At 40.3% G+C, this 17,165-nt stretch overlaps 1 protein-coding gene across 1 annotated transcript; it reads right to left on the reverse strand.

The window, feature by feature from the left end:
* Positions 1-15,816: 15,816 nt before the first annotated feature.
* On the reverse strand, positions 15,817-16,299 carry LOC148696445 (uncharacterized). The gene has a single exon (XM_088695219.1). The coding sequence runs from the start codon at positions 16,297-16,299 to the stop codon at positions 15,817-15,819; it is 483 nt and encodes a 160-aa protein (XP_088551345.1).
* Between the last annotated feature and the right edge of the window lie 866 nt (positions 16,300-17,165).

The following is a 17,165-nucleotide window of genomic DNA, read 5'->3' on the forward strand; positions in this document are numbered from 1 at the left end:
AGCTTCACCTCTGCCATGCGCGAAATGACCTACACCAAGTCCTAAAATCTTGTGATACTTGCTACGCAACCTACAAAATTGGAGATAGCCAAGGTTAATAGCTTAGTGGCCACACAGACTTGTCTGCTTCTGTAACGCGACTTATTTGTTTATATAAAAGTAGCATGCCTGCCACTGGTCTATAAAGTCTAAAGGTTAGGGCATGAACAAAAGAAGCGAAGATTGAGAAAAGCGAACGAAGCAAGTTTATTAAATTTTCTGGCAAAATTGATAAACAACTAGCAAAGACTAAAAAAGTTCAAGCAAACCAAAAAACAACAGGGGAGAAAATCCTAAAGACTACTTAGAAGACTACTCTTTAGTAGCTTAGGCACTCCACGACTACTCGGTTGCTACACATTCAGCAGCGGTACCATCCGGCGCTTCAACCCTGACTGTTCCAGGCTGGGCACTAGCATCTTTGACTACTTCACCAATAGAAGCCTCAAAAGAAAGGAAAGCAAGTCATTTGAAGAAATAAAGAAGGTCTTGAAGTCTATTCCAGCAAACTCAAAGTCAGACGGCTTACCAAAGAGATGATCTACATAACCCAACTTGTAGAAATCGGTTAGACTCTACACAAGTGAAGCCTCAAGTCTCGTCTTTTTACTCTTCAGTTACTCGTTCTCCTTAAGCAGACCAATATGGACGCGTTACAGCTCATCGACTTATTTCTTTAAACTTTCAGCGACCTTGGAGTTCCAACGCTTGGGGTTCAAGCCTATCAATGGCCTTCTTGAGTGGATCACTTGGTTATAAGCAATAATCCACTCTTCATCCTTTACATAAGCAGTAGAATGAAGCTTAGAAATGGCACGCTCAAGATCTTGAATCTGAGGTATGTAACATCCGATCTCATTCTTTACACTTTTATACTTAACTTGGATCACGTCAAGTCTAGTCTTCAAGTCAATGATCTCTTGGCGAGTGGTCTTAAGCTGTAAAGAAGTGGAGGCAGAGATATTAGACCCCTTTAAAGCAACGAGCTTAGATTCCAACCTCTTGGTCTTCTCGGCAGAAGAATAAGCTTCGACTGCCACAACCTTTGCCACTTCCTTGGTAGCCTTGGTATGCTTTTGGTCAAGGAGCATGGACTCGGCTGCTAGAATAGCCATCTTCTTTATCATGGCAAGTAGAGCAGTCTTCCTATACTCGGTCGTATGCTTCGCAAAAGAACATGGGCAAATAACTCCTCTAATGCCATCGACAAAGTTGGCATAAACGTCCATGTTTTCAAGCAGATCTGGTTTCAAAAGCGCATAGATCTCAGCAGCTTCCCCAGAAGCTGGCTTAGTAGATTTCTCACAGCTACCTACATGAGTAGTTTCCTTATTCCTATTAGGTTAATCAATCTCAGTAGCAGAGGGAGTGGGCCTTGCACTACTTTAGCAGCAAAGTCCACTTTATCACTCTTCATAATAACAAGCCTCTCCAAAGGTGAACCAGACTTAGCTCCCAACAGACATCTTGGTACTGACTTTGGCACTGGGGACATGACAGGACCTCTATGTTGAGCAATTATATCAGCAATTATACTAGCCATTCTCAACATGGCAAGCGCTATAGGCGCAGATGTAACATCTTTATTTTTCTTCCATTGGAAGAAGTCATGTCAATCATAGGCCTTTCGGCGGTAGGCGAACCTTCACGAGTAGCGGAGGAAGTTTTTAGTTTTTTCTCAACCAGCATTTCTTGAGTAGGTAGGGAAGATCTTTTCTTTCCACCTTCATTCATAGTAAGCTCCACAACAGAGATCAGACGAGCCAATGCATCCACCTTGATCCTCTTTACCTCATTTCTCGGGAGCAGCCTACCTTTCTCTCAGCAAAAAAAACTAAGCAGCCAACGTCATTCACGGTACTCAGCATGGGAGCTCAACCCATACTGCCTTCACCTTTATTTTTTCTCTCGGACTAGCAGGCAGGAGGCCTGCATACCTAGCATTCCAGCAGCCCATGAGGCCCGCGACCTCCTCATTTTTTCTCAATAGCCAGCCTAGCCCGAGTCAGGTTTAAGACCCTAAAGGACGTGAGCACTGCACCCCAGCGCCTCAATCCATGGACCTAGCTGCACAAACTGCCTTTGGCTCTAACCAAGCCGAGCAGCCCAAGTAATGGTCCCTGCCACAAAACCTTCATAACCCATGCCAAGCCGACTCCTGGCCCCTATCAGCCGACGTGCCGCACTACCCCAACGATTGGCCTACGACAACATTATCTAAGAAGAAGACAATATTACCTTTGAGGAACACCGGAACTCCTAAGCTCGAGCAATGGACAATCATCCCTCAATCAAGTCAAAAGTGCGCAAAATAGTTATTTATTTATAACCTATTTCATCCATCCTCATCAAATCTTCTCCATAAGGTAACCCCCAAATCATTCCTTTTTAATTATATTAACTAGCTAATTAATTGATTTATTATTCAATTAATTTACTAATTAGCTACAAATCATGAATCTCACCCAAAAAACCATCCAAGTGGCCGGTCCATCTCCTCCTAATGGGGCCGGTCACACCCCTATATAAACTACCTTATTTTCTCCAAAACTCAATTCCAATTCTCTTGCTAAATTCTCTAAATTCTCCAAACACTTTTCCCTCAAAATTCTAAATTTGGCATCGAAGGTTCTTCGGCCAAAGCCCCCCCCGGTCGCCCAAATTCATCATGGGCATGTGAGGCTCTTGGCCTTGACATAAGGTGTTATTTGTTTTGTAGGTGCAATTTTGTCCAAGAACAAGGAGGAAGAAATTTGCATCATACGTTTTCACTTGAACATCATGAGGAAAATATATATTAGGAAAACCTAACCTTCAAAGTGGCATGTGTAGATCATAAGTAATTGGTAAAAATACATAGGATTGCTAGGTGATGGTGGAACCCTAGTGTTTTTCTAAATTGGTATTTAAAACTCTTTTCTTTTTATCATATTAGTTTTGAGGAAATTTATTATTTGTTTTTAATTAAAATTCGTTTTTAATATTACCCAATTTCAAAATCTCTGTTCTTAATTTTTTTAATTCTAAGTATTTAATTAGGAATTGTGTCTACATAAATTATTAAAATAGTCATTGGGGAGAACGACCTTGCATGAGCATCTATACTACAATATCCTTATATTCATGCAAGTATTTGATGTGATTTTGACCCTATTTACATAGACAGTAAAAATCCTATCAGGTACTTCCTTTGTGGTTATATTGATTTCAATTTCTCCCAATTTCCCCCTCCCCGTTGTCAACAAAAGTAGAAATTTCTCCCAATTTCTCCCAAAGAACTCCTCATCGCCGTGTTGCCCCTCCATTGGTAAGTCTTTTAATTGCTATAGTCGTTCCATCACCGAAGACACCCTTGAACACCTTGCCAAAACCACCCTCTCCAAGTATGCTTGCAAAGTTTATGGGCTGGAAACTCACCTCGGAGGTGATCCAAGGTGAAGATCCTAAACTCTTCTAGACGAACTTCAAGGGCGGGAGCAGAACGGTAAAGAGGGAGGATGAGCTTGAACCTTATTTTTATTTTTTGACGTGTTTTGATTTTGTTTAGGTGTAAAAGAATTATATAAACTCATTAGTTTTTTGTACCGTTAGATTAATCCTATGACTCATATAAAAGAGGTCCTCAAAAAGAAGATCTTAGGAGAGTATTCCTGTAAGGTTTTTTAGCCATTAGAGTTTTTTTTTTTGGGGGGGGGGGGGGGGGGGGAGAACAACCCTAATTTATAGACCTTTTTACAATTCAAGGTGTTTTCTTTCTATGTTCTGTTGGGGCGAGGCCACGAGCCTTAGCAAAAATATGTAGTTTCTTTTCAATTTACTTATGATATTATGCATGCATGTTTTCAATTATTAATCACTGTTTTAAGCTATCTAAGTGTCTTAGTGATTTGCGACTATTAGGATATTTAAAAAAGTAATTTGATGTAATTTTGGTCGGAAGGTTCCTTGAAATTGGTGCTGACTTCTTGTGGTTAATAATTGTAATTTCACTTAGGATGAACACCATGTCTTAAGGGTTGCATGGTTTTTCTAAAGGGTTTTCATAAAACTTAATGAGTCTTTCATGTTCATATTTGATCCGAACATCCAGACAGGTTGCATGTTAGATATATGTTCTATGTTGGAGGTTCCAAGTAGGACATATATTAGGAAAACCTAACCTTCAAAGTATACATAGATAATTCATAAGTAACTGGGATAACTACGTAGGATTGCTAAGATGACGGCGGAACCCTAGTGTCTCTTTAAATTGATTTTCCTTAAATTGTTTTCTAGTTAATTTATTTAATTATTTTTATTTTAAATTCGTTTTTAATATTTTAAATTTCAAAATTAACATTTTCCAAACTTTGTTTTAAATAATTAATTAAGAGTTGGTTTTAAATAAAAATTATTCATTCAATTCCCTGTGAAACGCGACATTGCTTGAGTCGTTTATACTACAACTACCTTGTTCTCTTACAAGTATTTTAAGTGTTTTTATCCCCATTTGTGCATGTGGTAAAAATCCTATCATGTTCCATCAAAGACTTTTTCTCCTATTGATGGCCAACACGTGGCTTGGAGTTGACGTATGGACAGACTTGTTCTTAGAGCCAAGTGCTAGAAAGTTTTCAGGACTACCAATTGGCCTGGGCGGTAGGAAAGCACTTTAGGTTGCACTCATCTCTTCCTGTCGACAGACTATCCATGACCATGACCGGTCGTTTGTTGGTGGTCGTCTTTCGTCATTGCAGTAGTGCTAAGTCTACTAAATGTTGGGCTGGCTTGTAGGCCTAGTGTCTTGATCATCTCATCCAGTAGTGGGCTTTGCCAATCAATTTAAGCGCAAAATAACTATGTATTGTTTCAACGAGTCTAAAAAGACCCTGTGTTAGCAATATTTTTCTAATAATTGCATATAAAAAGTTTCTATCTTCATATTGTTAGAACAATTTTAGAAAATATGAAAATAATAAGACAAAATAATTGAATAATTAATTTGATTAATTGGATAACGATTGAAATTTAGTGAAATAGTTTAAATTAAATGATGTTTAGACGTCTTAAATGGCTCCCAAACTAACTTTAAATTAGTCAAAGCTCATAGGGCAAGAACCTATCGGGTTTACATTAAGTTACAAGATGTCTTGAAGTTAAAAAATGGTCCAAATGACCCATTAACCTATTCTGTTCCAAACATTTTGAGGGAGAGGGCTTCTGTCTTGACATAAACTTCTATAAGGTCACTTATCCACTTATCGCTCTACAAGTGATGGATGCCTTTGAGAAATGAAAGCAACTACAATTAAGAAAAGGAAAAAAAAAAAGAAAAAAAAAAAGCCTTTCTTTTAGACAGAAGTTCAGGCTCCATTAGGCTTGAAATTGAGAGTGAAAGTCCATCTCCTTCTCCTCTTTCTATTAGACAAAGAGTGCACCAACGTCCACTCCTTCTCTAGGTCCCTTAATCATCTGGAATGCTATAAGGTGCGGAGACTTTAGAGGGTTTCTACTTTGGAACCTAAGGGAGAATCTAGACAAGGTTGATCAACACCTCAAGCTTTCAAGTGGAGAGAAATTAGAGGAATACCTACACATGTTTGATTCTCGCCAAAGGTGAATTTTACCCAAATTACTTTGGCTAACCTATTGTCAGGCTTAGTCTATTCTCAGACCTCTTATGTAGATTCGTATGTATTAAAATAAAGATGTTATATATGGCTATACATACTAAAATCGTGAAATCTATTCATTTCACACTTATTCACATCTTTATTTTATTTTTTTATCTTGTGCATGTATTTTGAATAAAAAAGAATATAATAATTTTTAACGATCCAACACTTAAATTGACGGAAAAGGTTACGTTCGAAGTTTAGAAAGTTAGGTGTGATTTAGTATTTGTGCTAAAATGAGTTTCTAAAAAGGGAAGTGTTATTGGCACTCCAAAAATCTTATTCTACACTCCTCACAAGTGTATTTTTCTTTCTAAATATAGAAAGTTTGGAGTGTAGAATGAGATTTTTGGAGTACCAATAACAATTCCCTCTAAAAAAGGTGTTCATTTACGTATTCTATTTTACTTCAACAAATTTTCACTTATAAATAAATTTCATAATCATATTACTTTGTCATTATCATACAAAAGTAAAAACAATTTTCACTTTTCATTGCAAATATTACTCGATAATGAAGTAATATTTTGGCACATAACAATTAGTTTGTAATAGGTCCAATTTAAATAATCTATTTGCCATACCTTTATTTTTAACTTACTACGTAAATACCAAAATTTGAAACTCTCATATTTACTATCTCACAACAGTTTAATATGTTGCTTATTTAGCTTTAAAGGCAAATACGTTTTTTATGTTTAGAATGACTCGCACTTTCACCTTATACCTTATAAGTATTGAGCCACATGCCTTAAACTTCAACTCCATCAAATACATCATTCTCTGAGAAAATTAAAAGTTACTCATTCTTCAAAGCATGGCCGGAATAAACATCTTTCCAATTGTGGTAGTTTTGTTTTTGGTAAGTAACAGCTTTTTGATGTTGGAGGCAATAGATGAGAAGGCTTTAGCTGAGTGCAAAAAGCATTTCTCCATAAAGTATGCACACGATGCATACAACTACATTTTTCATGGACAACCGATTAGTGACAAAAGTTGTCGGGCTATTGTGGCGGTGGGAAAAAAATGTCATGATATTTTTTTGAACTGGACTCTTGGGGGGAGCACTGGAATAAGAAGATCTAAGGCTTTGGCAAGGGGTAAACAACTTTGGAATCATTGTGTTCTGACTACCGTCGCGCCTGCTTCTTCTTCCTATTAGAAGATGAACTATATTGCTCCTAGCTAAATATGTGTTGAATATTTCATTATGTTAAATAAAATTTCAAGCCATTTTCTTTATGCATTAAATTTACTTCACGTTAATACTTTAACTTTTAAGCATTTATATTTTTTGTTGGTAGAATGAACATTAGTAAATATTAAAACAACTTCCTCGTTAATTTTGAAAAATTTGAGCAATGTTACCCTAATTTGATCAATTTATACTTTTGAACCCTTATCCAAGTTTTATATTTTGTTATTACAATAATAATCCCTACTAAGCGGTTAGGAAGATTGATTGCAATCTGAGCGGTACCACCATCGTACCCTACCACCTATAAGTGGCCGTCCGTCCTACAACCGCCCGAAAAGGAATAGTTTCGAATGTAAGCAACTCCTTTTGATTTATGACTATTCAGGATCTCATAACCATTCTTGTTACTATTTTTGTAGTATTCTTAGCTATTTTTAAATCTAAGTTGACATAGTTGAAACATCTATCGACTAAAATTGTTACAGAGCGATAATGAGTTTATGAAGATTTGTTGGACTTGTGCAATGAAAGTCATTTTTAATATTAGATATTGTGTAACTACTCTATAATGAATAATTATATAAAGGTGCAAGTTTTATTTATTCATGTGTTTAACTTTATATTATAAATATAGTATACTATGAATGACCCCATAGGACTTAAGTTATGGAAACAATGTCTTAAACGAGGTTAGGCATAGAGACTTGTATTCTATTGCCATTTAGCCCTTAAAAAAAGTTCCTAACCATTTGGAAAGTCACTGGATATTAAGTATCAAGAAAGGTCAGTATATATTATAAAGTTTAGTGTGAATGCAAATCTCTTTCTCCTTGTTCTTGGACAAAATTGCACCTACAAAACAAATAACACCTTAGGTCAAGGCCAAAAGCCTCACACGTCCATGATGAATGGGGGGGGCTTTGGCCGAAGAACCTTTGATGCCAAAGTTAGAATTTTGAGGGAAAAGTGTTTGGAGAATTTTTGAGTTTAGCAAGAGTGAAAACTTAGCTTTTTAGAGAAAATGAGGTAGAATATATAAGGCATGGCCGGTTCCCTTGGGAGAGAAGGTGACTGGCCTTTTGTGTGTTTTTTGGATGTAATTGGTAGTTTAATTGGCCATTAATAGATTAATTAGGTAATAAATATATTAATTAGCCAATTAACATAATTTAAAAGGAAGGGGTTACCTAGTGGAGAAGATGGATAAAATAGGTTTTGAATAAATACCTATTTTGGGCACTTTTGACTTGATTGTAGGATGTTTGCCCACTGTTTGCGTGTAGGAGTTCTGGTGTTCCTCAAGGGTAATTTTGTCATTTTTGCCCAAAAATACACATGTCGCCTCTTGATTATTTTTGGCTTCACAAATGTCCTCACACCTGTTGGGCTGCTCGCAAAAAAGGGTAACAAGTGTAGAGATTTTCTTACTTTAGGAAACTTTGGATTGTTTCCTATTTTGATGCTGATTCCCTCTTAAATAGGAAATTAGATCCTTCTAAGAAATGAAAATAAATTTCTCTCAAAGCCTATTTAAGTCCACCTTAAGTGGATTATTAAATCAACTTTGGAGAACGATTTATTTTACCCTAAAAGAGAGAGAGAGACTAGAGGATATTTGTTCCCCCTCCTCTAGCAATCTTCTACATCTTACTCGTGCAAAGGATCATCTTTCATTGCTTGCTTTGTCTTCTCGTTGCTTCTAGGTAAGAAAAAAAAATTTTCTTGTCTTCATAATCTTTTTGGGAACCTCGGGGCTTGAAATTGGCTCGACGAAGGTTGAAGAAGTGTGAAAAAGTGGCTTGAGAAGCCACGGCAAGGTAGTGTCGTGTGTGGCTTCATCTGACTTGGGTGCTGGGGCACTGGTGCGAGGGAGGATAAGCCAGGTCGTGGGGCCTAGCAGGTTTGCTGGGCTCCTGGGGCTTGTGCCTTTGTTGTTGTTGTTTTTTTTTTTTTTTGAAAAGGCTAAGCTCAGGCCCTTGCCTAAGGGAGACAAGAGAGAGTGAGGCCGAGAGCCCTATTGAGCACTTTTTTTGTTTTTTGTGTGTTTTTTTGGCAACTCTCTAACGAATTTCTCTTGTATCTTTGTAGAATTTTTTCAAGCATGTTCTCCTTAAGCCATAAGAATGATGATGGCGTGCCGCCGTTGTATCGTCAAGGCTGGTCTTTGAGAAAGGTTGGCTACTTCAAGGTTGCTCACTTCAAGATTAGCTCCGATGACTTGTTTAGAGACTTCCTAGAGGCATATTGGCATGCCATTCCGTTGGGAGTGCGTGTGAAGTGTGTTAAGGAAGGTAGCAGTCGTGAGCCATGTGATCGGGCTCAAAGAGCCATCAAGTTTCACCCTAACTATTTTGTGTTGAGGTTTACTTTTCCTATGCCTTGATTTTTTCAAGAAGTGCTCTGTTCCATGAGATGTGTCCCCACTCAATGTTCTCCAAATGCAGTCCGTGTGATGGTGGGATTCCATAATCTTAGCCAATTCTTTGACTTGGATTTGACCGTCAACGAATTTTGGTACTTTTTGACATAGGCCACATTGAGGGAGTTGGGCAGTTGCGATTTCGCCAAAGGCTTTTTGACAATTCGAGCAAGGGAGATCATGACTGTGCCAAGGAGACTTTGGAGATAAGTGGAGAATGGGAGTCTGATTCTTCTCTCGAGCTGCGTGTTCCTACGATCTTCGTATTCGGTAAGTAAGCTACTTAATTTTTCGATTGCTTTGTATTTGTGCTAAGCTGTTCTTTAATTTTCTGATTGTCTTTCGCTGTTTTTGTAGATTCAGAATTTGGCTCCACTACTAAGGCTTCTCCGGACATGAAGAAAGTGCATGTTACTCTTGGTATCCCCTCCAAGTACTGTGAAGGGCACTGGCTGTTTAGTCTTCTTCGTAGGAAAAAAGGTAAGCCACCTCCAAGAGAAGATATAAAACGAATCAAGGTTGAAGCGTTGGCTTGTACTATCATTGTGGTGGAGCCTGCTACAAATGAAGGTGGGAAAAAGAGGCCGTTCCCGCTTGCTTAAGAGACGCCTACTGAGAAGAAACCAAAGATTTCTTCTGCTACTCGTGAGGGTTCACTGGCTGCTCCCAAGCTTATGATTAACTAAACTTCCTCCAAGGGCGAGAAAGAGGAGGCTGCTAGATCTGTGCTGGTGGCGCTTGTCGTTCTGAAGGCTGCTAACTCGATTGCTGAAAGGATTACCTAACGTAGAAGTTCCTCCATGTTTTCGGTGCTAAAGTTTATGCCAAAGTGTCTGTCTAGGGCTAAGTTTAGTTCACTTTTAAAGAAGCTTGCTTTCATGAAGAGTGACAAGGTGCCTCCGCCTGCTAAAGTGATGCCAAAATCTATTCCCTCTACTGTTGAGATTGACTCGTCTGCTGAGAAAAATGAGACTGTTCATGCAGGCAGTCGTGAGAAATCCACCAAGTCTGTTTCTGGGGAAGCTGTAGAGATTTGTGCACTCTTGAAGCCAGACCTTCTTGAGGACATGGATATATGTGCCAAGTTTGTTGATGGCATCAAAGGAGTTGTTGGCCCAAGTTCCTTTGCGAAGCATACAACTGAGTATATGAGGATTGCTTTACTAGCCATGATGCAAAAATGACGATTCTGGCAGCCGAGTCTATGGTTCTTGATCAAAAGGATACCAAGGCCGCTAAAGAGGTGCCAAGAACTGTGGTAGTTAAAACTTACTATTCGGCCGAGAAAGTCAAGAAATTGGAATTTGAGCTTGCTGCTTTGAAGGGGTCTAATATCTCTATCCCTACTTTTCTCTGTAGCTTGAGATCGCTCGCCAAGAGATTGTGGATTTGAAGACTAGGCTTGACACGATCCAGGTAAAGTACGAAAATGCAGAGAAGGAGATTGAGTGTTACATGCTTCAGATTTAAGATCTTAAGCATGCCATCTCTAAATTCCGCTCCTCTGCTTATGCAAAGGATGAAAAATTGATCGCTGTTTACAACCAAGTGATCTACTTTAAAAAGGTTGTTGATAGGCTTGAGCCTCAAGTGTTGGAACTCCAAAGTGCTTTGAAGATTAACAACAATCTAAAGAAGGAAGTGGAGGAGCTGTAGCGGGTTCGTGCTTGCCTACTTGAGAAGAATGACCAATTGAAGGGTGAGAAGGTTAGGTTTGAGACTTCATTTACTCAGAGTGAAGCCGATTTCTACAAGCTGGGTTATGTTGATCATCACTTTGGGCGGCTATCTGACTTTGAGTTTTCTGGTAAAGACTTTAAGACCTTCTCTATTTCTTTGAAAGACTTGCTCACCTTTACTTTTGAGTCTTCTATTGTTGAAGTAGTCGGAGAGGTCAGTGCCTAGGCTGGGGCAGCTGAGGGTGAAGCGCTGGACGATACAGCTGCTAAAGGCATCACGGTTGTTAAGGGTGTGGCGACCAAGTAGTCGTGGAATGTCCAAGCTGCTCAAAAGTAGTCTTCTAGGTACCCTTTAGGTTTTTCTTTGTTTTTCCTTGTTACTTTTACTTGAACTCCTTCGGTCTTTGCTAGTTGTTTATCAATTTTGCTAGAAAATTTAATAAACTTGTTTCCTTGGCTTTCTTCCATCTTCACTTCTTTTGTTTATGCCCTAACCTTTAAACCTTATAAACAAGTGGCAAGCATTTGCTTTTCTATAAGCAGACAAGCCTGCATAGCCTACACAACTGTAGGTGTTGGTGTTTAACTTTTGCAAAGTTGTTAGCCATAGGGTTGGCAGTCGGATGTCTTACTTACAGAAGCAGACAAATCCGCGTAGCCACTAGGCTGTTAACCTTAGCTTTCTCTAATTTCGTAGGTTGCGTAGCAAGTTCCATAACACTTTAGGACTTAGTGTAGGTTATTCTGCGGTTGGTAGTGATGAAGCTTATCGACTACGTAGCATGTCAGTAGTGGATAAGACTTCATATATACACGCTAGCTTGTTTAACCTTTCATAAGAATGTGCAGTTATATAAGTCTAGCGCGGCTTTACTGCTTGAAGGGCAAGCTATAGACAGTCTTCCGAAAACCGTAGGCTATCTTAGTGTACTCAGCAGTTGCCTTAGGTTTCCAGGGCAGCTGTCCATAGAGTAGACTACGTAATGTGCACCCTCCGTCTCTAGGGCCCTGTTCCCCACGGATTAGGCCAATAGACCCAAAATCCTTCAGTTAACTAAGCCTTAAAAAAGACCATTGTGGCTACTTCTAGGAATCTTGGCGCAAGCCATCGTATATCTAGTTATACTAGGGCAGCCAGGCTTATCCACGTCTGGACATTCGGAGCGTAATGTTTATCCTCTTGCTTTGGAGATCAGACCTATGTGGGTGTAGAGGAATTAGTTTACCCTCTCACACTAGAGAGTATGGTTGGTCCCTCAGGGGGTGCAATTCCTATGATGAGTCCATAAGAAGGGCGGGATCTTCTTTTGAAGTGACATGTAGTCAAGCCAAGCTATAAATTACTTTTGAATTCCTTATTGAAAAATGAGTGAAGTGAACGAATAACTTAGCTGTAAAAGACTGTATAACAACTTGATAGTCCTCGGCTTACTGTTTTGCTTAATGCTTGGCAGTAGAGTGTTGATGCTTGGCACGATGATGTTGGGAAGAATGATTGCTTCTAAACCAAATGCCAAAGAGAAATGAGTCTCACTGGTTGCTAGTCTTTTGATGGTGCGATATGCCCAGAGACTGAAGAGTTCGTCTAGCCATTTTTCCTTCTTGTCGATGAGGGATTTCTTGAGGCAATCGAGGATCGTCTTGTTGGATGTTTTGGCTTACCCATTGCCTTGAGGATATCTTGGCGTGGACATGTGTTACTTGATGCCTTACTTTTTGAAGAACTTCGCCAAATCTTTACCCACAAATTGCGGGTCGTTATCGGTGACGATGGACTGAGGGATGCCAAATCAGTAAATGATGTTCCTCTATATGAAGCGCTCTATGTCCGTCTGAGTCATGGTCGTCATGGGCTCTGCTTTTACCCATTTAGTGAAGTAGTCGGTTGCCATGATCATCATGCCTCTGCCCCTAGTAGCAGGCGGCATAGGTCCTACCAGGTTGATTGCCCATTGCATGAACAATCAAGGACTCGTCTGTGGATGTAGCTCGCTTGCAGGCAATACTGGTATCAGATTATAACGTTAGCAACAATTGCACTTTTGTACTAACTCCTTAGCATTTTGGTGCATGGTAGGCCAGTAGTAACCTACGTTAAGAGCCTTCTGTGCTAAGGATCGACCTTTAGAATGATTTCCATAAACACCTTCATGGATTGAGCTTAGAACCATTAAGTCATTGAGAGACGCTAGGCAGGGGAGATGTGGTCTGGTGTAGGATCTTCGAATGAGAATGCCGTTCCACATGTAGTAGTATGCTACCATGATTCAAAGCCTCCTAGACTCCAATCTTTCAGGAGGGAGTGTGTTGTTGACCAGGTAGTCTATAATAAAACTTTACCAGTTGGGAGTTATACTAACCTATGACACTTCGATTGCCGGCTCCGTCTCTATGTTTTGCTTGTCTAGATGGTCCACCGGAATAGAGCATTTGAGTTAATGCTAGCCCATATGCATGGCCATTGTCTACCCGCAGAACTTAAATAAGAATGTAAGTTTGAAATGCCTCAAGTTGCTTGCGTACGTTCTTTAGGTATTGTATTATCCTCAGATGTTTTGCCATGTACTCCCCAGTAGTCTGGCTGGTGATAAACTAGGAATCGGAAAGAATTGCAAGCTTCTTCACCGCCAAGTCTTTTGCCAGTCGAAGGCCTGTCAGTAAGGTCTCGTACTCTGCTTCGTTGTTGGATGTTTTCAAGCCTAAAATGATCACCTGCTCGAGCATTGAGCCGTCTAGGGTGACAAGGACCACACCTGCTCCTAAGCCTTTATAATTGGATGTGTCGTCAACATGCAAATGCCAGAAATCTTTGTTGGGCGAGCAAGAGTGGCTAAGGTGTGCTCGGCTACTTTTAAGGCATTGCTGGGCTGCTTTGTTGCGTCACCTAGGCTAGGGTGAATTCTTCCATGAAGTCTGCTAAGGTTTGGGCCTTTATCGCCGTGCGGAGTCAGAAAACTAAACCGTATTGGTGAAATTCTAATGCCTACTTTATCACTCATTGAGAAGCGTTTGGACCATATAAGATTGATCGTAGAGGACACTGAGTCATGACGATGATTGTATGGGCTTGAAAGTATGGTCTAACCTTCCAAGCTACAGCAACTAGCGCCAAAATTAACTTTTCAATATTCAGATATCTTGTTTTCGCATCGAGAAGAGCTTTAGAAGTGTGGAATACAAGTAGTTGGGCCCCCAACTTTTTTCGTATAAGGAAGAGCTTATTGCTACTTCGGAGACTGCTAGGTAGATGTGTAAATCCTCAGCTGCTTCCAGCTTGGATAGTAAGGGAGGTGATGTGAGATATTTCTTTAGGTCTTGGAAGGCTTTTTTGCATTCTTTATCCCATTTGTCTCGTTGTGCCCTCTTGATAGACTTGAAAAAGGGCTTGCATCAATCGGTGGATCGCAACGGTTGAGGGCAGTTACTCGTCCAATTAAGCTTTGGATCTCCTTCAATGTAGTTGGAGACTTCATCTCTAGGATTGCTTGGATTTGCTTGGGATGTGCTTTAATTCCTCGTTGGGTTACTAAGTACCCTAGGAATCAGCCTGAAGATACTCCAAATGTGCATTTGGTGGGGTTGAGTTTCATCTTCTACTTTCTGAGGATGTTGAAAGTTTCCGCCAAGTTGTAGATGTGGTCTGACCACTGCTTGCCTTTTACCATGATGCCATTGACATAGACCTCAATGGTTACCCCAATTAGTTTTTTGAACATCATGTTTACTAACCTTTGGTAAATGGCTTCTGCGTTCTTGAGGCCAAAAGGCATGACCTTATAACAATAGGTACCTCGCTCGATCACGAACTCGGTTTTCTCCTTGTCGGGCTTATACATGGTTATTTGGTTGTAGCTTGAGTATATGTCCAAGAAGCTGAGCAGTTGGTTCCCAGAAGTTGAATCTACCAATAAATCAATCCGAGAGACTTAATAAGGATCTTTTGGGCCTACTTTGTTGAGGTCGGGGTAGTCTATGTAAATGATTATGAACCTCTGCTTCGAGACAACTGGCAGTGTTTTCATATTAAGTGTGATGTGGCCGAATGGCAGTTGAGGTGTACCCGTTGAATTTGGTGAGTACTTCTGCTCAACATATGATTGTGTTTTCTAAGCCCATCTTCTGAATGACTGATAGCTGAAGTAAATTGACTGCATTTCCATTATCAACCATCATTCTATCAACTATAGCATGGGCTAGTTAAACAGATACTACTAGTACGTTGTTGTGTAGGAATCGACGTGTTCTTCATCTTGCTTGGTGAAGCCAATAATGGGCCCAGGTTGGGTCTCGACTGCATTGACTTGTGAGACTAATAGAGCCTACTAGATTTTCCTCTTCTTAGAGTTACTGGTGGCCACCAAGTGCTCGGACTTGACGAAGATACCATTGATTTGAATTGTCTTAGTTGGTGGCCCTTCGTCGTTGTCTGCGTTCCTTCTTGGCTACGTAGCTATCTTGTCCAAGTATCTGACCTTGCTTTTTTTCACGAGCTTTTTTAGGTAGTTATTCCAAGTGTAACAGTTATCAGTTATGTGACTAGGACCTTGGTGGAATACGCAATACTTGGTGTGGTCCAACTTGGATGTATCTTCTTTTGATTATTTCGATAGCTTGATTCATGGCTCGTTCTTGATGTCGCGAAGGATTTGATGGATCAGAATTGAGAACTTAGAATAGTTCTTAGTCATCGGGCCTTTTTGCTCATGGGTCGGGCCCTACGCTTGGCTTCCTGCCTGCCCTTGCTGGACTGCTTCCTATCCTCCTTCCTTTGAGCCATTGTTGACTCTTTTCAAGGCTGCTCGGGTGCCTTTTCTGTTCGTAGAGCCTCTAAAATGCATGCTTCTCTACCAGGGCAAAGGAATCTGCTAGAGTTAAGTCTTCTTTCATGATCATTTTTCCGAACAGTGCGTGGTATACTGGGAATCCTTTTTGGAAGGTTGGACTTGCTTTTACGTAGTCACAGAGTGACTCCTTTGGGTTTTTTTTCATGTTGAACAAGTGGTCGGACTTTTTCTTGATTGAGCGGTAGAATGAGTATTCTTTGGTGAAAACCAAGGAAAGATCATCAAAATTCTTGATGGATTGTGATGGCAAGGCGTGAAACCAATCTTGCACCTCACCTTGTAGAGTGGTGGCAAATATTTTGCAAATAAAGGCATTGTTGTTTCGATAAATGACCATTGCACTTTGGTAGTGCTTCAAGTGCCTCTCCCGATCTCTATCTCCTTTGAAAGATGTGAAGTGTGGCATGCGAAACTTACATAAAGGTTGTGCTTGCTCGATCTCATCTGTGAAGGATGACCTTCTCATGTTGGTTATATCCCGCCGTAGTGCTTCATTGGCCACTTCGCTGCGTTGAAAATCACGCAATTGTTCGTTGATGAATCTCTCTACATCTTCTTGGATTTTCCTTTGTTGGGGGTAGCAGAGCTCTCAGCTACGCCCGGTCATGACCTGTTGGTTTAGGCTGCTTTTATATGTTCTTGGCTTATCCAGGCCACATCGGCGATGCATGTGGTCCATTCCTAGCAGGCAAGGGAATTCTTTGCAGGCTGCCGGTTGAACTTAAGCTAGATTAAGTGATTGCTTATCTTCGTCCGTCATGTTGCTTACTCTGATGAGATGTGGAAGTTGCTCATTGCGGGTCTAGTCGCGAATGAACGCTTTGCTAGGAAGGCTGCTCATGTTGATCATCAGTGAGTGGTCCTAACCATGAGTGTATACTTTCCCATGAGCCTAGTCGAGAGTGCACGCTTCTTCACATGCTAAGACGAAAGTATATGCTATCTCGGGGGCCCAATTGGGAGTGTACGCTGCTCGAATACTCAGTTCGTGGCTAGTTGAGTGGCTGTTTGCTGGGACGTTATTGAAAAGGTTCCTTGTCTACGCTTGTCCTACTCCAGGATACGTCGTCTGAGGCATATTGGATCTCAATGCGTTGCAAGAGCTAAGTCACCAAGGTCGTCTGTTGTGCAAGGGCACTTGTCAAGTCCATGACTTGTCAGGACAAGTGTTGTTCTCCATTCGGATTGGAAGAGCTTGGAAAAAATGTGCCTCCTTGAGCAGTGGAAGGGTGGTAGACTCCGAGTGTGAGATTTGAGTTCAGAAATGTCAAATCCGTGGAGAAATGTAGTGAAAATGCCCCCAACTCAATAGTTGGTTCGGATGGTTGAGAT

The sequence above is a fragment of the Pyrus communis genome, chromosome 6, assembly GCF_041283825.1.
Source record: "Pyrus communis isolate YQ-2024b chromosome 6, ASM4128382v1, whole genome shotgun sequence".
Lineage (NCBI taxonomy): Eukaryota > Viridiplantae > Streptophyta > Magnoliopsida > Rosales > Rosaceae > Pyrus > Pyrus communis.

What these genes read in the sequence shown, in the direction of transcription:
- LOC148696445 (XM_088695219.1), bottom strand. Translation starts at nt 16,299, where the DNA reads ATGAGAAGGTCATCCTTCACAGATGAGATCGAGCAAGCACAACCTTTA.